This window comes from Oryx dammah, unplaced genomic scaffold (genome assembly GCF_014754425.2).
Source record: "Oryx dammah isolate SB20612 unplaced genomic scaffold, SCBI_Odam_1.1 HiC_scaffold_21, whole genome shotgun sequence".
NCBI classification, from domain to species: domain Eukaryota; kingdom Metazoa; phylum Chordata; class Mammalia; order Artiodactyla; family Bovidae; genus Oryx; species Oryx dammah.
In genome coordinates this window covers 42,736,141-42,758,795 of record NW_024070205.1, presented here as the reverse complement: position 1 = coordinate 42,758,795, position 22,655 = coordinate 42,736,141, and the positions used below count along the sequence as shown (strand labels likewise).

The following is a 22,655-nucleotide window of genomic DNA, read 5'->3' as shown; positions in this document are numbered from 1 at the left end:
AAGAGTATGAGTTCTTATGAATTTTTCCTGTGAAGAGTATTGGAGAGTTAGATGATAGTTGTCCCCACAGGAAACGTATGACATTCACAAATTGAGAATTTGAGCCAGCTTAGTAAAGTGACTATTTCCAAAGGTGTGGTAAGTTAGGTACAGAGAAATTACAAGGAATAGTGCATTACCCGAGAGGTTGAGACAGCTTGGTGTATCACTCTCCTGAGGTCTGAAGCGGCATGAGGAAGGAGCGGTTACCAGAACTGGGAGGGGGTTTTGTATGAGAAGACCTCAGGGCAGAAGCCATGACTTTTCACCTTATGAAGTAGTCAGCCAACAGCATCTCAACAGGGAGGGTGCCAGGGAAATAAATACGCTGAATCACTTTCTTCCACCCTTCTGCTGGTACCACCCACTGGCAGAACTCAACCAGAAGCCAGAAGGCAAGACATCCACTAATATGGTCAATACAGTCCAGTCTCCAACTACACACAGTAATGTGGGAACAGCAGAGAGTAGATCAGGAGGACAGTGAGAAGATACCCAGTACAGATTTCAAAGGAGTGCATGTGAGGAAAATCATATCCTTAATAGGGAAAAATGAAGAAACAGTCTTCCATGACTAGGTATTCAGTACAAGCTAGATGGAAGAGTTTGCTGACAGAGAAAGGTATTTAACATCAGAACAGGCTTTCATATAATTGCGTCTCTTGAAGATCCTCAGAAATGGGAAACATGCATCCATCTCTAGGAAAAGATTTGGGCAAAACTGAACTGATGAAAGAAGCATGGGTAGCTAAGATGACTTTGAAGGGTCCTTGTAACTTGAGGATTTGGCATTCCAGGAGGAGGGATGGAAATCAGGGAACTGGATCTCCTGCAAAATATTCACAACTCTTTGAAATGGAAATGAGGCTCTTCCAATTTAGGAATCAAATTAAAGCAACTATTCAGGGTGTTAGCAGGCTGTACTCCTGCTTGTTTGAAGTGGCAGCTAAAGGAGGGAGGTGTGCTTTTCCCTGGATGAAGCAGGATCTCGCTCAGTCTGTTTTCATCTTTACTTAGCACCTGCTGGCCAGGAGTGGTGTCGCCCGAGCAATCAGACAGTAGACGTGCCAAGAGTCTGACCTCCCCGTGTCTGCTGCCCCTCCCCCAAGCCCCATGACACCTCTCCTGATATAGATGGACAGGGGTTGGTTTAAAATGACAGTCTCAAGTTCGTGTAGGAAGAGAAAGTTAATTCAAAGAAACTGTCAGGCAAGCTTCCTCTCTCTGTAGGAATAATTATTATCCCCTTTCACCATGGCCCACCTGGGAGCCCACTTTGCCTTCAGATCCCGCTGGCAGAAGACCGATGATGAACTCTGTCGACATAGCATGTCCTTTATTCTTCACAAAGCCATTTGCAATGACTTCTTTCAGAGCTATCTCTACCTGCTGGAAAATATTCCCCTGGGTAAGTGAGTCAGAGCTCCTAGATAAGGGATAAGAAATGACTGGAGCCACTGTGTGAGGTTGTGGGGCTTTTCCAAAAGGAATTAGAACAAGGACACTTTTCAAATAAAAAGGACCCACAACCATTTAAATGGGCTTAAATGTGTCAATGGCATTCTTTTATGGAGAGTGCAAAGATCAAGTGCTGCCTGGAAGGTCAAGCCTCTATTTTGGGACTTCTATGCACCACAGACATGAGTAACTTGCTTCTCTGGGTGTTGGTTGCCTGAATATCAGGCTTGTGGAAATGAATTTCTTGAGTTTGAAAGGACATTTTTAATATTTGCAAAAGTTTAGAGGTGAGTAAATTAGGTAACTCAAAGATGAGAGTATTAATGCAATAGCATATCAACTAAGAATGAAAAAGAATGGCTAAACAATAATAGATCAAGGTTGTTGGGGTGAGTGTGTGTCTGCATGTGTATGCATGAGCACACACTCCACATAATGCTTTCTGGCCTTTCTGAGTTACAAGAATAGTCTGAGAGTTTAAAGGAGCTGATTTTAGTGTGATCTTTGAATGCTAAGAAAAAAATTGGGCAGTAGTCTGTCTCCATTTTAGTTATTTCCTCTAGTTTTCAGGGAGTTGGACAATAGGGCAACATAAAGCTTATCTGGTTTGTCTACACTGCTTTTCTTAGCCTGCGTGAAAGCGGTTAGTTAAGCACACTCTTAACAGCCCTGAAGAGGAAATAACTTGTGATTAAAGAGTGAAGTATCCCCTTTGATTTATATTCCCCCAGTGAAAGCAGGAGCAGTATGTTTTGCCCCAGTCTGTTTTCTTAAGGTTGCTGAAAGCCCCATTGTACACTTGATGTGGGCAGGCTTTCCAGATGGGCAAGGAGCTACATAATTCTTTGTATTGCGTTCAAGACTATATTACCAGCCTACCAAAGTCACTTTCTAAGTCCATTTCTGAGGGGAATCTTTAATTCTAGATATACAAATGGCTTCATCTCACATATATAGATATATATATATAACTGAACTGAACTGAACTGAACTGATATATATTCCTTATTCAAATTTCTCATTTATGACTTTATTTGATCCTTATAACCAACCACATGATGAAATAGATAGAGTAAGCATTATTACTTTTCTATGCACCTTCTCACTCTTGTCCCCTATACTATTTTTTCAAAATGAGGAAAAGAAAATTCAGAGATGATGAGATCAGTCTAGATAGGTCTCACCTAGATACCAAAGTAAGAACCAGGGCTCTTTCTGGTAGATCACATTTTGTTGATCAGTGGCTACGTTGTTCCCAATTCTTTGTGACCTCATGGACTGCAGCACTTCAGGCTCCCCTGCCCTTCACTGTCTCCTGGAGTTTGCTCAAATTCATATCCTTTGTGTTGGTGATGCTATCTAACCATCTCATCCTCTGCCACCCTCTTCTCCCTTTGCCTTCATTCTTTCCCGGTTTCAGGATCTTTTCCAACGAGTACATTCTTTGTGTCAGGTGGCCAAAGTATTGGAACTTCAGCTTCAGCAACAGTCCTTCCAATGAATATTCAGAGTTGATTTCCTTTAGGACTGACTGGTTTGATCTCCTTGCAGTCCATGGGATCTCATGAGTCTACTCCAGTGACATAATTCAAAAGCATCAGTTTTTCGGTGCTCAGCTTGCTTTATGATCCAAACTCTCTGATCTACCCATAAGTAATTCCTGTAGGACATAGTGGACATCTCATCTGTATCCAAATGGAAAAATTAGAGCAGTTTATTTGGAAGATGATGATGTTCTGACCACTCCATATATTTTGTCAGACCACTGGAGACACTCTTTGGATGATACCTCAGTAACAGTACCTTGTTGGCTCATGTTGCATTAGTCTGGCAAAAGATGTAAATTCAATAACTTATGAGAGACATGCTAAGGGGTAGATGACCACCAAATTTTAAAAATAATTATTAGAGATTGAACCTCATCTCTGAAAGTAGCTAAAGATGAATTTAAAAGACCCCAATAAGTATTTATTAGAAAATTGAAATGGCCCCTTACTAATAATTAATTGCAAGTTTCCAACATCCTGAGTTCAAATTCTGGCACTGCTACTGATAGAGAAATCACCGCTGCAAGATGCTAAACTCTGAGCATCATTTTCCTCAAAACTGTGGGGCTGTTGGAGTATTAAATGCAATTATATATGTGAAACTCATCAATGCTCAATAAGCAGTAGCATTTCATTTCTTTTAAAAAGTTACCACACAGCCTTCCTTAGAACAGGTATTACCGAAGATAAGCTTAATTTGGTGTATGAGAGTTTTCAGGCTTCGGTGGATATTAATGTTTTCACTTTGGAAGTAAAACTCGGCCAGTGGAAGCACTCCTTCCCCAGCCTTCACTGAGGTGTTTTAGAGTTGGCTTCCCCTCCTCTTGATGATTTCAAGACTTCATAGAAATGAAAATAAAGCCCTTCTTTTAAAAGACTGGGGAACCCTACTGCAGCGTCTGCACAGAAAGTTTGTTGTTTGGAGTAATTATGGGAAGAATGGCGGCTAACCAGACTCTTTGATTCCTTCTTTCCTTCCTTCCTCCCTCCAACTGCCTGCATTAGGCAGTCAGCCTCACACCAGCTCCCTGTGAAGTGACATTTAGTCATGGGGACACTTGCTGAACTATCCCTGGCTAACTTCAGTGATTCCTGGAGAAGCAAGAGCATGCATATTCAAAGTCTCCAATGGAACTCTTAGCTATGCCATTGACTATGACAGGTTTTCAAAAAGAAATGGAAACATGCTTGTTACTATCCTCAGTGGTTTGTATATATTAATTATCTCTGTTAATCCTCTCAACATCTGTATTAGGTGGTGGTGTTATTTTCTCTCTCCTGAATCTGAGGAACTGATCCACAGAGGAAGTTAGTAACTGGCCAAAGATCACACGGTGATGAGTGTGGAGCAGGATTAGCACCCAGGCCAGTTGAGCTTTTTAACCACAAAATCATTCTACCTCCCAGTGTAAATGGCAACTTGACTAATGAGGGGAGCACTCTAAGTTTTACCGAATTTTTCCAACTGACAGGAATATAAAAAACAGTCCATGAGGAGCACTGGCTTTCTATTGAAGAAATTGGAAGGATGGATGAGCCAGTGAATAGGTTCATATAATCTAGTTATACCAGCCCAAATTCAGCTAGAGGCCTGGAGTGAATGAATTTGTCATAGGTGGCTGTTTGTGAACAAATGGGAAGTAGAGTAGGAAAACAATTTATGTAAATCTCCAGTTTCTTTAACAGTGTGGGCCTGTATGCAATCCAACTTGGAGGTATACACATAAGCCAACTCCTCAGTAATTCTTCTAGCACTATCCACAGCATATTTTTAAGGACACAGAAGTCAGTGAATATTTATTCATTATATATTGTGCAAGAATCTATTACTCCTGAACATTGTTAAAGGCTTAGTCTAACTTGGCACTTAGAATAATACTTCCATGCAGTTTAGCAAAAGGAACAAAGGCTTTACATTTAAATAAGTTTGGGTTAGGACTTGGCTGTGACACTTCTTTTCTCCATAATATTGAGCATGTTAATAAATTTTTCTGATTTTTTTCATCACTTACCTGTAAAATAGTGATTACAAGTCTAGTTTTTGTGAGGATTAAGAGAGATAACATGAAGAGATGACATGAAAGTGCCTTGGCATAATGTTAGGCACAAGGGAGGTGCCTACTAATGGTTATTAACTCACCTTTACTTACTCCTTTTTAGAAGAATTAGGCTCTGAGGAAGAAATTGAGAACAATGGTCACAGCTTTGCTATCACAATTAAAGCCTAGAATTAATAAAAACAGTCCCTACAATACCCTGCTGCTGCTACTGCTGCTAAGTCGCTTCAGTTGTGTCCGACTCTGTGCGACCCCATAGACGGCAGCCCACCTCAGCATACAACTTTTGGCATTTTTCAAATTGATTTCATCCCTGTGGAAAGCATGGCTGCACAACTCACTGTGCAGTGATACATTTTCCAAATGTTTATTGTTGCCTTTGCAGTACCAATTATGTAAGACCATTTTTCATTTTAAAGAAATGAAGAAGTGGATAATTTTCCTTTCTTTAGCAGACCTTCCTATACACAGTATTAAATGGGTAAAATATGGATTTTGGATTTAAATAGAACTAGGTTTAAATCCCAGTTGTGTCACTCACTAGTTGGCAATTTCTTTAACCTCCTGATGCCCTCTTTTCTTCTGAAGAAAGTCACATCTATCTTATATATTCAGTGAGACATAAATGCTAGCATATATAGTACATATATACATGTTTGATCAGTGATAATTACTATTTTTTATTATTTGGTTTGCCTAATTAGGAAAATCAATATATCCTCCTATAGCTTTCCATTAACTACAAAACGTGTGACCTGTGTGTGATTATGTTGTGTGTGCGTGTGTGTGCTCAGTTGTGCAGACTCTTTGCGACTCCGTGGACTGTAGCCTACCAGGCTCCTTTGTCCATGGACTTCTCCAGGCAAGAATACTGGAGTGGGTTGGCTATTCCCTATATCCATTCACTACTCTGTTGAACCTGTTATTCAAAGAATGAAAAACTAGACAATATTCATTTATTCAGCGAACACTCAAAGGAGGCCTGTGGGTCAGCAGGATGGTAAGTCCTGGGGTTATAAGGATAACGATAGAGCTTTATCCTGAGAGTTTAATGTCGGAGAGAGACCCACACAGATAATTTTCATGGAATGTGGGGACAGGGACAGGCATCTCTACAGGACGCTGCAGAGGGAGGTACAGAGGAGGCCTGGTGACTGCTGCATCAGCTTCTGACTGACTCTTCCGATGCAGAGTCTCACCGTGAAAACTCTGTCCCCAGTATCTTTGTATTCTGACCTTTTCACATTCAACAGCAGGTTAGGTACAACACTCAAGTAGGAATTAAAGAGGAAGACATTTGGCCAAGTGGGTAGGGGATATGATGTGCAGCGGGAACTTGTATACACCCCTTGCTGGAGTGGGGAAAGTGTATTTTCCCTCCCTCCTCACCTTTCTTTACCTTACTTGTGTTGAAGGCTGAAAAGAATTTGTGTGCTCAGTTGTGTCTGACTCTTTGCGACCCTATGGACTGTAGACCCCCAGGCTCCTCTGTCCATGGGATTTCCTAGACAAGAATACTGGAGCAGGTTGCCATTTCCTCCTCCAGGGGATCTTCCTGACCCAGGGATTGAATCTGTGTCTCCTGTATTCATAGGTAAAATCTTTTCCACTGAGCCACCTGGGAAGCCCTGAAATAGCGCTCAGTCAAAAAGGAAAACGCCCACTAACACTTTCAGGGTTGAGAGTGCATTATTTTACAGGCAAGGAACCCTCGACTCCTAAAGCTTTCAGGGAAGAAATAAAACCTAGAGGGACTCTCAGGGTAATTCTAAGGTTTGTTAATGATGACTTTCTAGCATTCTGGCACACACAGACCTTTGGATTCTACCAGGAACACTGATAAAATTCCACTCCCTCCTACTCTTTCTTGTGGATGAGAAAACTGATAAGACTTTGGTGTTTTTTAGATTCCACATATAAGTGAGATCATATATTATTTATCGTTCTCTGCCTGATTTATATCATTTAGTATAATGCCCTCGAGGTCCATCTATGTTGTCACAAATGGCAGAATTTTCTTCCTTTTATGGCTGAGTAATATTCTATTGTACCTAGACACATTTTCTTTCTTTCTTCCCTTCCTTTTATCTTTCCTCCCTTCCTTCCTTCCTTAATTTTTACTGTCACTTCTTTAATGGTTAAATTGAGAAGTTATCACCTACAAATCTCTTTTATGGAAGACCTTATACTTCCTAAAGGCATCTCCTAGTTGGGCTTTCTTTCTTCTCATAAATAAAAGACTAACTTGATCCAGTATTCTATCTCAAATCATTTCAAACTTACTGTTTAAATCTAGCCTAGATATCCTCTGAAGACTCTTAGGTCAATTTCCAGTTGACAAATAGGTCTAATATCTAACATAAAGTCTAAAAAAAACAAAAAACAAAAAAAGAAAATAGAGAAGTATTCAGCAAGCATAAACACTATGCTCTCAACAAATCTTTCTTAGAGAGTTCACAAGATCTTTGTTCTTCTTCAGGGCAAATTCACATGTACTTTATTTTTCTTTTCGTAACATTGGAAATTCCTTGGAAGTTCAGCTTATAATGTAGGTCAAGAAATAAGCACCATGTTATATCAAGAGCTAATAGAGTGTCTAGCCTCTGGTTTAGACTACATCAAGTGTCACAAAAACATTGCAATCCCACAAGAATAAGCCACTAGATGTATTTCTATAATAAAAAGGCATAGGCTGATGTTTGATTACCTTATCAATCAACTGGCACCATTGCAGGAGCTATCAGGAGGGGAGTACCTGGGGCTGGACATTACACCTCATATATCTTTTTAGTGAAATGTTCCTGTCAATTAGGTGACAAGCCCATAACCATAAAAACTTACCTATTGAGTCTGACCCCTGCTGAGCTTGGAATTCACTTGTGGTCTAAATGTTGCTGGCATAATGGACCATTCCCATATTCAGATTAAAGGTTTTAATAAACTCCACCAACTAGTTGACTTAAGCAGGTGATGATGAGAGTGGTTGTTTTGCTGCTTTGGTAGGATCAACAAGAGAGCGCTGGGCTGTGGCTTTACCTGTGGCTTGCCCCAGAAGCATTCATCTCTGGGAAGACTTTGTGAGCTGTGATTTCCTAACCTGATTTTCTGAGACATCCAGACGAATTTGGAACAGTCGTGGTTTTTTGGCATGGTGATGCTTAATTTTTGCTGTCCCTGTTGAATTTATAAGCATTCATTTATTCATTATATGTCATTGTTGACATAACACTTTACTGAGTGCTAGGGAAGGGGGACTGGTGTTGGTACCCAATGATTTTGAACATGAGGGAATTCCTTTTAAAGTTATATTTTCTCAATCAGATGCTCACTTGTATATAAAATGTCAAAAAATCTATATATTTATTAATAGTTTTAAAAGGTTTGTATTTTTAAAATGAAAATCTATTGTTCAGTTCAGTTGCTCAGTCATGTCCGACTCTTTGCAACCCCATGGACCACAGCATGCCAGGCCTCCCTGTCCATTACCAACTCCTGGAGTTTACCCAAACTCATGTCCATTGAGTTGGTGATGCTATCCAACTAGCTCATCCTCTGTCATCCCCTTCTCCTCCTGCCCTCAATCTTTCCCAGCATCAGGGTCTTTTAAAGTGAGTTAGTTCTTCACATCAGGTGGCCAAAGTATTGGAGCTTCAGCTTCAACATCAGTCCTTCCAATGAACACCCAGGACTGATCTTCTTTAGGATGGACTGGTCGGATCTCCTCACAATCCAAGGGACTCTCAAGAGTCTTCTCCAACACCACAGTTCAAAAGCATCAATTCTTCAGTGCTCAGCTTTCTTTATAGTCCAACTCTCACATCCATTCATGACTACTGGACTATCTGTTAACAGTTTTAAAAGGTTTATATTTTTAAAATGACAATCTATTGTATTAATTAACATATACAGGAAAAATAGTATATAATATTGTTAGTCTCTAGAAAACAACATACATGTGTTCTGATTCCTATATTCCTTTTAGCAAATTCATGATCACTCAAGGGTCTAAATATTGGCCTCAGCATCTTCAAGTAGGAAATAATGATGTAACTCCACAGATGAAATATACTACAATGGATAGAAGGAGGGTTTATTGGATTTTTAACTTTTAGAATAAAAATTTGGAACTATGTAACCGTTGTTCAATTCAGAGCCATGTGGTGCATTGATCCGATGTCACAATCTTGGTGTTCCTAGTAAAGTTTAAATAGATTCTCTTTTCTTATACTCCTTCTATGTACAATTATGTCATATTCTGGTTTGCTTCATATCCTGATTGTAACTTTTTTTTATACAGTTGTATGTTTTACTTGGAGCATTCAACTGTCTTTTATTTTTGTTGAGGTTAAAAATATGTCTTCCTAAGGATATTACTCATGTCTTCTCGCTTCTTCCCTACTATTTATTGCCCAGAATCCAGTTCATTTTATTTCCTGAAGATATTTTTTGAAGCCAATGCTTTCTGTTGTAGTATAAACTGATTTCTTTCTAGATCTAATAATATTTACCATTTTGGGATTTCTTTTCATTGGATTCCTGGGTTGATTGTGTTGTCTTTCATGATATATCTTCTCAATTTTAACCCTCACTGAGCTGGAATATAGCTTTGAGAAACTTCTGGAGAATGAATATGGGAGGTAAATATTCTCTCACCATTTGAATGGTAACATATTTTAGCTTTAAAATAATTTTCCCTTAAAATATTGGTGACACTGTTTTTCAGTGTTTCTGATGAGATCTGTGTTATAAACCTGAGTCTACTCCTTTATGGCTGCCAGGTAAAATATGAGGTCAGTTAAATTTGAATTTAAGATAATCAACAAACAATTTTTTAGTAAAAGTATGTCCCATGCAATGTGTGATATTTTGAGCATATTTATACTAATAAATTATCCACTGATTATCTGAAATTCAAAAGTAATTGCATGTCTTATATTTTTATTTGCTATATCTGGCAACCCTGCTTGAAAGTCAGCAAACTTTTTCCCTATAAATAACTTAATAATCTTCTCATTTCTCTTGGTGTTTTGAAATTTCCTAAAAATATGTATAAATATGACTTTATTTTTAATAAAAAATTTCATAAATAAAAAATTATTTTTATTTAAATAAAGTATATTTAAGTATTTTAAAATTAATTTATTTATTTTAATTGGAGGATACTTTATAATATTATGGTAGTTTTTGCCATACAGTGACATGAATCAGCCAGGTTTTTAAAATCCATATTGCTTAGTACTTTTGGACCTTACAATCTCTTTCAGCTTTGAGAAATTTTATCTATTTTTTTCTGTAATAATTTTCTTCCCTTGATTTTCTGTTTTTGAGAATCTTAATTAGCTTGATGTTGGGTCTTTATAGCTTTAATATTTTTACTTCTATTTTCTGAATCTACCTTTTCCTTTATGTCCTGATTTGTTTACTCAATGTTAACTCCAAATCTTTACTCAATATTAACTCCAAAGTTTTTGGTAATCAAAATTTTAATTTCTAAGAATTCTTTATTATGTTTTACATTGTCATTTTCTTGACATCTTATCTTCAATTTATGGATGCACCTGTTCTCATCTCTCCTCACGGATATAAATTTTTTCTTGGTTTTGGTTTAAATTTTCATTAATTTCCTGGATTATTTCTATTTCCTTTGGAGTCAGTTTTGATTGTTTATCTCTCTTTTGTTTTTCAGACATTCACCCTCATGTATTTGGAAGTCATTTTTTATCCATGGTTAGGGATGAAGGACAAGGTGAATGACTTTAGGTAGTAGAGAAGATTTCCTCTGTTATATACTTCTCCACTGACTAAAAAGGATGCCCAGAAGCTCTACATATGCCAGCTGACCTTACCAGACTCTGATGAATGTGAGCAGATGAGGTGCCTGGAACCTTCTATATGCCAGAATTACTATTTTAGGATCCCAGCACTAATGGGTCTAGTTCGCCTTTTTTTTTTTTCCTTTTTTTTTAGAGAAGAAACTATTTATCCCCCTTAGATTATAGCTGTGCTGCTTGTCACTTTTGGGAGGGAGTGCATTGGTCACCTCACAGTTGGCCTACAGGCAGATTTTAAATTAACTTTTATTTCCTTCACAGATGTCCTAAGCTGTAAATTCTATAGTTTTGTTCCATCTGCTTTTTGTCTGCAAGAAATTTGTTGAAATCATGAATTCATTGGTGGTCCCTCCTCATTTTCTTCATTGTTACAGACTGAGTTTATTAAAACAATTCATGGGGAGTATTGGGAATGAGAGAAGACAAATGGATGGATTCAGCTTATAATCTTGAACAAAAAGTTCCTCCCTTTCATCTCACTTTCTATAATTTCCCTCTGAATGTTCTCTAATGAAAATATTTTATATCTGCAAGGATGCATTTTAATTTACAAATCACATTTAAGTGCATACTCATTTACCCTTCAGAAGTGGGAACACATGTTTTTATAAAAATAAATGTTTAAAAACAATACTTCACTTCTTTTCTGAAATAATGACATAGTATATGTGAATGTGCCTAGTATAATATCTAGTACAAAATAGTTGCTCAAAAAATATTATATTTTTTAGTATTTTATTTTCAGAACTTAGGGCTCAAGCACATTTTCTGTCATGTTGGTACAAAGAGATATATGGGTATGAATTGCTTGAAAAAGAAATGAAAAAAATACCTATCCCTAATCTACCTTATGGTTAGAAGTAAGGATTAGTGATCAAATTTCCATAAAATATTTTAAGGTCAAAGATAAAACTTACTGTGAAACTTGTGAAATTATTTATTCTACTGTAGCAAACACTATTGAATAGTTTTAAACACAGTGACAAGCTATTTTGAAAATTAAACTCTAGGTTTATTAAATCATGAAAATGCCACATGTCTGATTTATACATGAAGCACCTGAAGATCATAGGGGTTGAGAAGTTTAAATAGCAAGTTTAAATACCAAGGTTAAATACCAAGGTTAAATAGCAAGTAAATAACTGAGCTAGAACTCAAACCCAGATCTTCTGACATCAAATGAATACCCTTTCCTCCATACCACCGATTTGCAGACTTCTAAGAGGAAATTCACTGCATGATAAGAATGAACTTGTTCTGTCACTTAAATATTAATAATGTTTTATTTTCAGTGAAATTGTATGCTTTAACAAGTCAAGTCATCAACGGTGAGATGCAGTTCTATGCCAGAGCTAAACTCTTCTATCAAGAAGTACCAGCTACAGAAGAGGGTATGATGGGAAATTTCATTGAACTGTCCAACCCAGATATCCAGGCCTCTCGGAAATTTCTCAGGAAATTTGTTGGGGTGAGTATCCAACTGTAGTTTGATTAGGAAGCAAAGTTCTTGCAAACAATGAGCTCATATGCTTCTGTGTTGTCGCTTCAGTCATATGAAAGCCAAATGGGTGAGCCACGAGTTTAGTGTGAATGCCTGTTTTAAGAGGTTCAAATGGCTCCCACGGTAAAGCGTTTGCCTGCAATGAGGGAGACCCGGGTTCGATTCCTGGGTTGGGAAGATCCCCTGGAGAAGGAAATGGCAATCCACTTCAGCACTCTTACCTGGAAAGTCCCATGGACGGAGGAGCCTGATAGGCTACAGTCCGTGGGGTCGCAAAGAGTCGGACAGAACTAAGCGACTTCACTTTCACTTTCACATTAAATGACTGGTTTATCCTAGTTGGCATTTCACTCTCCTAGCACCAGCTTGTTTCTTATGCTTCAGGGGAAGGTGAACTAGCAGTGTTAATATTACAAGTAGTAAATTAAGAAGACTTCTCTTTCAGATCCCATAGATAAGCAGTTGACACTCAGATGACTGATGAGAGATCATGCCATTTGGGATCTTGGGGTGATTTACTGAGTCTCTGTAATAAAAATTCAACATTGTAGGGAAATGCAGCCTTATGTTTAGTTTAAAAATGGTAAGTATAGTAGAATACCTTTATATTATTTTCTTTTTTTTTCACATTTTATTTTATTTTATTTTATTTTAGGTTAATTTATTTTTTCTTTTACTTTACAATTCTGTATTGGTTTTGCCATACATTGACATGAATCCACCACGGGTGTACATGCGTTCCCAAACATGAACCCCCCTCCCACCCTCCCTCCCCACAACATCTCTCTGGGTCATCCCCGCGTACCAGCCCCAAGCGTGCCATATCCTGCATCGGACATAGACTGGCAATTCAATTCTTACATGATATTATACATGTTTCAATGCCATTCTCCCAAATCATCTCACCCTCTCCCTCTCCCACTGAGTCCAAAAGTCCGCTATACACATCTGTGTCTTTTTTGCTGTCCTGCATACAGGGTCATCATTGCCATCTTTCTAAATTCCATATATATGTGTTAGTGTACTGTATTGGTGTTTTTCTTTCTGGCTTACTTCACTCTGTATAATCGGCTCCAGTTTCATCCACCTCATCAGAACTGATTCAAATGTATTCTTTTTAATGGCTGAGTAATACTCCATTGTGTATATGTACCACAGCTTTCTTATCCATTCATCTGCTGATGGACATCTAGGTTGTTTCCATGTCCTGGCTATTATAAACAGTGCTGCGATGAACATTGGGGTACATGTGTCTCTTTCAATTCTGGTTTCCTCAGTGTGTATGCCTAGCAGTAGAATACCTTTATATTATTTTCTACATAGTTGAGACATTGCCTTGAAAAAATGTGATCCCTTTATAGACTTGGTGTTGGGTAAAACTCCACTTCCTGACTTTCAGGCCACATGGAGATGAGTCATATATTTTAGGAGCCAGAATCTTGGGCCCCAGAGTCATTATGGTTCTTACAGTATAAACCACGTTGGGTTTACTCTTAAATTCTCTTAAACCTCAATTTTCTTACCTGTGTCTAGAGTATAACCACAGAACCTATCTTGTAGGATAATGTGAAGCTCAAATAAGATAATATATGTCAAATGTTTACTTTAGTGCACCTAATTATTATGCAATATAGCTCATTTATTGCTACTACTAATAACAAGCTTTCATATAATTCAGTCATTGTATTTGATGGAGCTTCATTTAGTTGGGGCTTCCCTGGTGGCTCAGGTGGTAAAACATCTGCCCGCAATGCAGGAGACCCAGTTTCGATCCCCGGGTCAGGAAGATCCCCTGGAGAAGAAAATGGCAACCCACTCCAGTACTCTTGCCTGGAAAATTCCATGGACAGAGGAGCCTGGTAGGCTACAGTCCACGGGGTTGCAAAAAGTTGGACAGAACTGAGCAACTTCACTTTCACTTTTTCATTTAGTTTTTAGAACAGACAACCCACATAATAAAGCTGCTGTTGGTTCTACTGAGAATAAAGTCCTAACTAGCAAACAGGTTTTGTTCCAATTCGCTATGAAGTTATTCATCTGAAATTTGGACTCCATTTTATTCTGATGAAGGAACCATTACGAATATTACAAATATTTGGGATTAGGTTGTCAACCTATTTAGAAGCATAATATTAATAGTTTCCTCAGTGTTGAGGTGAGGTTCACTTTATATCCAACTTTCTCTGAAGTACCCTTTGGCTGAGTACAGAAAAATAGGATCAGGATGGAGCAGTCACTGGGGCAAAGTCTCTGGACATCAGCTGTGGCCATAAAGGACTACAAAACTAGAGATGATGGCTGGGGTTGTTTATAGATCAGGTTAATCTGGAATATTTTAAAATAAGTGTTACTGACTGACTTCACCGAGCACATTATCTGATAGTCACTCTGATGAGCGCTTTAGAAGCACTGTCTTATTTGTTCTTCATAATAATTTGGGGAGGTAAGTACTATTATTATTTCTCATTTTCATGCTTGGGGAAATTGAGGCTTATAGAGATTAAGTATGTTTTCAAGGCTACACAGTTGGTAAGAGACAGAGCTGGGACTCATGCCTGGCAAGGTCTGTCTGATACCAAATTCCCAGCTCTTATCCACAACATATTTTTTCCATTTGTCTCATGAAGCAGAAAAATCCCTGCTCTGTGTGTGTGTGTGTGGACCACAGACCTCAACTCTCCCCCAATCTGGCCAAGAGCAATCCCTCCTGCTCGCCTCGAGGTGAGGCTGACTTTGATCCCAGTGCATTTCAGAAGCTTAGTTAGTAATCCGGCTGTCTTGTCACTCCATGTGGAATGCCAAACTGACCACAGAGATGCTGGTCAGACAGAGCCCATACACAGGCCCATGGACCTGGGAAAGGAAATAGCCTTCTGCTGGCATATTTATGTTGGAAATGAGCAGTCTGCTCTTTTCAAACAAATATAAGGAGTCCTTCTTAGTAGACAAGGCTCATTGTGAAGCTGTGACCTCAAAGTACAAACATAGTCTTTTTAAAGAAATGATATTTTGGTACTTTGACCTTAATAATATGCTAAATTAGTATCCAGGTCAAGATACAAGGAGTTTGGGAACATGAGTATCTGACATGATTTATCCTTGTGTCAACTGGGAAAAGGCAGATTGTTTAATTTAAAGTTTTGCTTTCCTTTCAACACTTACTGACCTGGGACAGTGGGAAAACACTTTTAAACTTGTTGCAAATGTGCTTACTTTAGCAAATAAACAAATGATACCAAGATAATATCAATGGCATAGCTGATAACATTCCTTACTTTTAGCTTTTTGAGGGGAAAGTAAAAATTTATAAAAAGTAATTGGTATTTGATGATTTTATCTCGATATTTCTCAGTGATTGGATGACTGAAAAATTGGGGGCTAACTGTATTTCATGGTTTTTATACAGTGGTATTTAACACTTTATTTTCAAACTTGAATGGAAAGAAGGTAAAATAATATTCTTTGAAACAAAAGACATAGACAGAATCAAAATGAAAATGAAATTTCCAAGAGTATTTTACTATTTTATATAAATCCATAAATATGAAGATAGGATAATAAAAGTAAAGTTCTGCAATCACACATTTATGTGGTTTTGGTCACATTCACGGAGGTGCATCAAATTTCAATCCAGGCACAGTAATAAGTAGCCATAGTGTCCAAGAGAGCAGAGATGTTGTCCCAGAGGTCAGTCTTTAAATGTCTCTTCTCAGAGGCACAGCATGAGAATGCGAGAAAGAGGAACAAACTTGGTGCCAGGATATGCGAGGCTGTGCCAAACACGGGGAATGGCATGGAATAAAGACAACTAGGCAGTAGTGGTGAGCGGCAAAGGTGGACAAGACTTGAGTAAAAGGCATCTTTTGTATTTTTATATAACAGTTTTTGTATATTTGTGTATTCGTGCATACGTATGTGCTCAGTCACCTCATTCGTGTCTGACTCTTTGTGACACATTGGACTGTAGCCTGCCAAGCTCCTCTGTCCATAGGGATTCTCCAGTAAATGCTGGAGTGGGTTGCCATGCCCTCCTCCAGGGGATCTTCCCGACTCAGGGATTGAACCCGCATCTTTTATGTCTCTTGCACTGGCAGTAGGGTTCTTTACCACTAGCATTGTAGGCAGATTCTTTACTGTCTGAGCCACCAAGGAAGCCCAGTTGTTTTGTATATAACTGTTGTTTCAAGGATAGCTACAGTCAAATATCATACATACATAAACACACACACACATATATACATGTTTATTTCATAGATAAATAAACATGTTGTGTGTGTATATATATGTATATTACTTTATAGAAGCAAATTTGAGAAGGTTTTCATTGACTGATATCCTCCTATCTCTACTAACTATTCATCTTTCACTGTCAGTTAATTTAATTCAGAATTATACTTTTAAAAAGTTTAAGGGCTTTTTGTCCAATAAGTCATGTGGTTTCTGATACAAAAGCAGAAACAATTTTCAGCATGAAAAGAGACAGGGGGACTTTGCTGCAACTAACTTTTATCCTCATAAATGTGCTATATGCCATCGAGGCAGAGTTTGAAGTGAAATTCTGGCCTGAGAATGGAACAGATTGCATTTCCTCAGCTCAAGTCCTAAAAATTATCTTCCACACAAGAATAGTAGATAATTCAGAGCCCTTAAAATCAGTTTTGAAAAAATAAATTTTAGTCATCCACTCCAGTATGAATTGAAATGTGTTCACTGCATGAATTTGAAAAGCAATTTTAAAACTCTGAAAGATTCTCTCTGCTTTGCTCTCTCTTTTTCTACAAGGCAGTAAGCTACAGTGCAGGTCCATTTGTTATGGATTTGACCCAAATTGGCAATTAACAAAGTTCTACTTTCATAGGACTTTAAATGGCCCACTTCTTATAAAACATTACCTAGTTCTCAAACCTAAGACATTTTCTAAAATCTTATTTTTTAATTCTTTGAAAGACCTATAACTGGATAAAATAAAGAAGGCAAAAACTAGACATGTTTGGATATGTTTTGAAAAAAGTCATTGAATGTTTTATAACTTGACTCTGGCAGTGGGTGCGGGCATTCTAAAGTCGCTTCAGTGCTATGACTCCATGCTACCATATGGATTATAGCCTGCCAGGCTCCTCCGTCCAGGGGTTTCTCCAGGCAAGAATACTGGAGTGGGTTTCCATACCCTCCTTCAGGGGATCTTCCCATCCCAGGGATTGAACCCATGTCTCTTATGTCTCCTGCACTGGCAGGAGGGCTCTTTATCACTAGTGCCACCTGGGAAGTCCACGGTAGTGGGTACATACCTGTATACATTTGTCCAGACTCCTTGAATGGTACATTTACAACGGTACATTAAATTTTATGTGTGTGTGTGTGTGTGTGTGTGTCAGTTGCAATGTCATGTCCGACTCTTTGCAACCCCATGGACTGTAGCCTGCTAGGCTCCCCTGTCCATGGAATTCTCCAGGTAAGAATACTCCAGGCAAGAATAATGAGTGGGTTGCCATTCCCTTTTCCAGGGGATCTTCCTGATGTAGGGATCAAACTGAGGTCTCTTGCATTGTAGGCAGATTCTTTACTGTCTGAGCCATCAAGGAAACCCACATTTAATTATATGAACTTGACCTAAATGAAATTTACTTAAAGAGGTAACTGAGTGTCAAGACTCAGGGTGAATGTCTGTCATTGGACTGTTCCACAAGGTACCTTTCTGCAGGGGCCCGGGAGAGCTGGGACGGACTGTGCCTTGGACTGCGGCTCTGGGATAGGAAGGGTCAGCAAGCATGTCCTGTTGCCAGTTTTCAACACTGTGGAACTAGTGGACATGATGGAATCGTTCCTCCTCGAAGCACAGAACTACCTGCAGGTCAAAGGTGACAAGGTAGAAAGCTACCACTGCTATAGCCTGCAGGAATTCACACCCTCACTGGGAAGATACGATGTCATCTGGATTCAGTGGGTCATTGGTTAGTTCTGCATGGCATTGCATCTTCCTTTCTCCCTGCTAACTGGAGGACTTGTGGAGGCAGAGCAAGGACACAAAGCGATATTTGGCTCTAGCTGCACTTAGAATAGTTAGCGAGTCTAACATATAATGGGAACTCCCCCCAAGCTCTGGTCCTCTGGATTCTGCCCCTAACATCCACTGAACAAGGCTGGTGATTCCCATTCTTAGGATGGAGTGTCTTTGTGCCAACCTAAATCCTAGAAGAAAACTGAATATTTGAAAAACTTATTGACAAACCTTGGCTTTATTAGATTTAAATTCTCAGGAAATGAGATGGCAGTGAATTAGATTTTGGTCTGAGTGTGTGTGTGTGTGTGTGTGTGTGTGTAAGACACAGAGGAACGATGGCAAAGTTGAGCTAGTCAGCAGACATGGAGTGAATCCAAGGGATGAGGAGTGGTTTATTTTGTGCCTGGGAGGTAGATAGACTAGGTTGGTATAATAGCTGTTTTACAGAGAGTGCACTGATTCTCCTCAGAGAGGATACCTGTCCTCTTACCTAAATTCTCAAAGCCTCCACAACAAAACAATTCAGGCTATGAAATAATTCATGAATGAGTGAGCAAACAAGCTCCCGATTTGTAGCCTTGTGGCTGTTCAGTCTTTCCTACTCACCTCCTTCCCCACCCACCCTTTCATCCTGTTCCCCCATTTACTTGGCCTCACCTGTAGGGTACCTGACCGATAAAGACCTTCTTGCGTTTCTTTCCCGGTGCCGAGATGGCCTGAAGGAAAACGGCATCATCATACTGAAGGACAATGTGGCCCGGCAGGGCTGCATCTTCGATCTCTCTGACAGCAGCGTGACTCGGGACATGGACATCCTCCAGACCCTCATTAGGAAGAGTGGGCTGGTGGTGCTAGGCCAGCAAAAGCAGGACGGCTTTCCAGAGCAATGTGTCCCGGTGTGGATGTTTGCGCTGCACAGCGATGGAAGCTCCTGACCAGCTGCTGGAGTGAACGACTGCACTGCACAGAGGTGCTTTGGGAAGAGTGGCTCTCCTCTGATTCACAAGTTACACCCCTTGTGATCCATGGAGGAATGAACAGAAGGGAGGCAATGTATGTTTCAAAACAGTTGATGTCACATTTCCACTAATTATGTAAGTACATGCACACACGCTGTGACTTTTCCAAAAGATAAATGGAATGTGACATCTGGAAAAACATCTAAACTGTACCAGTGTACCCATAAAAACAGGAAAGGGAGCAACGTTCACAAAATATAAACTGCATTGGTCTCTGAAGGTTTGCATGAAAGAGTAGTTTAGGGTGGGTGGGATAAAGTCTAGACCACCTTTCTCTGCCCTCATGCTAGATACTTTACACTTCCTTCCTCTTTGGGAATATTATTTCTCTTAGACAAAAATCTCCCCCTAATTAAGAAAGCACCAGTCAAAATAACCTTGTAAAACAATTCCATTACTTAATTTTGTCTTTAGCAGAAAAAAAGAATATGGTTTCACTTTCTATTTTGGGTCAGTTTCTCTGCCCAATGATGTAATATGGATGTAATTTCATAACAGAAGTCTGCATTTCAGTGATGGGGAAGTGTCTCCTTTCAGGAGAAAATGTTTTACCCTTGAAATTTCAGCTGTGAACATATAAGTGAGTGTCATTGATAATCTAATTTTAGTCACTGGCTTCTAACACAACTTGCTTCATTTCAGTTGCTCCTGTTTCCTTGATTGATAAGAATGTACACTGGAAAGAGATAGGAAATGGTAAACCTGAAAACTGAACTAACTGCATTAGTTTAATTAATTAGCTTAATTAAAAATATCTAAAATCTTTCAAAAACAAAGATGTAATTTAATTTCTATTAGCAGAATGTTTAAATATAACCTCTATTTTATTTAAAATGCTCTAAAGTCTTCATGTGAAGGATTTATTTGTCTTTTGATGTATTATATATTGAGTCTTCTATGAAATACAATCAATTTAAGTAAAGAAAATCTGTTAAATGCATATGTTATCACCCTAAAATCATATTTATAAGTCATAGGTCTAAATTAGGAGGAAAATAATTATTATAAAACACTATGTTGATATAGCATGACTTAGTAGTTTGATTTTATGTCCTGGAAAATTATGTCACTCTGCCACTGGCACCTTCCAGCTGCAGTATGTTATTCACAACATTTTAGGGTAATGTAACAGAATGTGAGTTAAAACCATTGCTGGAGAAACCAGAGACCAAAATTAAATAAAATGGTGAATCATTACCAAACAGAATTACTGTGACAAAACAAGAATTCTCATGTTTTCATCCTCTATGTATTGAAAAAAAAATTAACTAAATCTTCCTTTTAAACCCATCCTAGGCATTTTCTGCTTCTTTTACACTTAGCACCCCTTTCTTCTTACTTCTTGACTTTCTGCTTTGCAAGTACTCACATGCTGATTGACACAGTTGTCCATTCATCCGGTTCCTGAGCTCAAGGAGGAAATAACATAACTGTCCCATTAATATGAATACATGAGTTCCAGGAAAACATCTATTTCTGCTTTATTGACTATGCCAAAGCCTTTGACTGTGTGGATCACAATAAACTGTGGAAAATTCTCAAAGAGATGGGAATACCAGACCACCTGACTTGCCTCTTGAGAAATCTGTATGCAGGTCAGGAAGCAATAGTTAGAACTGGACATAGAACAACAGACTGGTTCCAAATAGGAAAAGGAGTACGTCAAGGCTGTATATTGTCACCCTGCTGATTTAACTTCTATGCAGAGTACATCATGAGAAACGCTGGGCTGGAAGAAGCACAAGCTGGAATCAAGATTGCCTGGAGAAATATCAATAACCTTAGATACGCAGATGATACCACCCTTATGGCAGAAAGTGAAGAGAAGCTAAAAAGCCTCTTGATGAAAGTGAAAGAGGAGAGTGAAAAAGTTGGCTTAAAGCTCAACATTCAGAAAACGAAGATCATGGCATCCGGTCCCATTACTTCATGGGAAATAGATGGGGAAACAGTAGAAACAGTGTCAGACTTTATTTTTTTGGACTCCAAAATCACTGCAGATGGTGACTGCAGCCATGAAATTAAAAGACACTTACTCTTTGGAAGAAAAGTTATGACCAACCTAGACAGTATATTCAAAAGCAGACATTACTTTGCCGACTAAGGTCTGTCTAGTCAAGACTATGGTTTTTCCTGTGGTCAATGGATGTGAAAGTTGGACTGTGAAGAAGGCAGAGCGCTGAAGAATTGATGCTTTTGAACTGTGGTGTTGGAGAAGACTCTTGAGAGTCCCTTGGACTGCAAGGAGATCCAACCAGTCCATTCTGAAGGAAATCAACCCTGGGATTTCTTTGGAAAGAATGATGCTAGAGCTGAAACTCCAGTCCTTTGGCCACCTCATGAGAAGAGTTGAGTCACTGGAAAAGACTCTGATGCTGGGAGGGATTGGGGGCAGGAGGAGAAGGGGACGACTGAGGATGAGATGGCTGGGTGGCATCACAGACTCTATGGATGTGAGTCTGAGTGAACTCCGGGAGTTGGTGATGAACAGGGAGGCCTGGTGTGCTGCGATTCATGGGGTCGCAAAGAGTCAGACACGACTGAGCGACTGAACTGACTGAATATGAATACATAATCTTTAGCTCAGTTGAATCTTTGGAATAGATCAGCAGTCCCTTTTCTCTTCCTATGTAATTTTCTGTTCTTCTTAGAAAACTTCCAGATCTTTATTGTGCCACAAAAATTGCCAACTCCATATCTATTTTTTACTTAATTGACAAAACAAAAATTAGGAAGTAAATTATACCAATATCTCCTCTCTATAACAAGTTAATAACTAGTACAAGGTAAAGGGAAGAGCGAGTTTTCCTGGTGCCTTGCAGTCAAGAATCTGCCTGCCAATGCAGCAGACATAGGTTTGGTCCCTGGATCTGGAAGATCCCGTGGAGAAAGAAAAGGCAATCCACTCCAGTATTCTTGCCTGGAGAATCCCATGGACAGAGGAGCCTAGCAGCCTACATAGCCCATGGGGTCTCAAAGAGTCGGATACAACTGAAGCGACTAAGCACGCACGCATGCATGGACTGTAGTCCACCAGGCTCCTCTGTCCATGGAATTCTCCAGGCAAGAATACTGGCATGGGTTGCCATGCCCTTCTCCAGGCGATCTTCCTGACCCAGGGATTGAACACTCATCTCTTATGTCTCCTGCATTGGCTGGTGGGTTCTTTACTGCTAGTGCCACCTGGGAAGCCTGGGCTACA

General features: G+C 39.1%; 1 protein-coding gene across 3 annotated transcripts; it reads left to right on the top strand.

Annotated features, from left to right (window-relative positions):
• The first annotated feature begins 1,181 nt into the window (after positions 1-1,181).
• On the top strand, positions 1,182-20,647 carry METTL11B (methyltransferase like 11B). Of its 3 annotated transcripts, none has more exons than XM_040263538.1 (5): positions 1,182-1,447; positions 10,788-10,847; positions 12,225-12,400; positions 18,135-18,384; positions 19,146-20,647. In XM_040263538.1, the coding sequence occupies exons 1-5, from the start codon at positions 1,294-1,296 to the stop codon at positions 19,367-19,369; spliced, it is 864 nt and encodes a 287-aa protein (XP_040119472.1). In that variant the 5' UTR covers positions 1,182-1,293; the 3' UTR covers positions 19,370-20,647. The 3 variants fall into 3 exon arrangements, with proteins under 3 accessions (XP_040119472.1, XP_040119471.1, XP_040119473.1); XM_040263537.1 differs by having other exon boundaries at positions 19,098-20,647; XM_040263539.1 differs by lacking the exon at positions 10,788-10,847 and having other exon boundaries at positions 19,098-20,647.
• Positions 20,648-22,655: the final 2,008 nt, after the last annotated feature.

Bases quoted from the DNA above. Each gene is read 5' to 3' on its own strand.
- METTL11B (XM_040263537.1), top strand. From the start codon at position 1,294: ATGGCCCACCTGGGAGCCCACTTTGCCTTCAGATCCCGCTGGCAGAAG. The intron at 1,448-10,787 runs GTAAGTGAGTCA...TTTGTTTTTCAG, and splicing joins GCTGGAAAATATTCCCCTGG to ACATTCACCCTCATGTATTT. The intron at 12,401-18,134 runs GTGAGTATCCAA...ACCTTTCTGCAG, and splicing joins TTCTCAGGAAATTTGTTGGG to GGGCCCGGGAGAGCTGGGAC.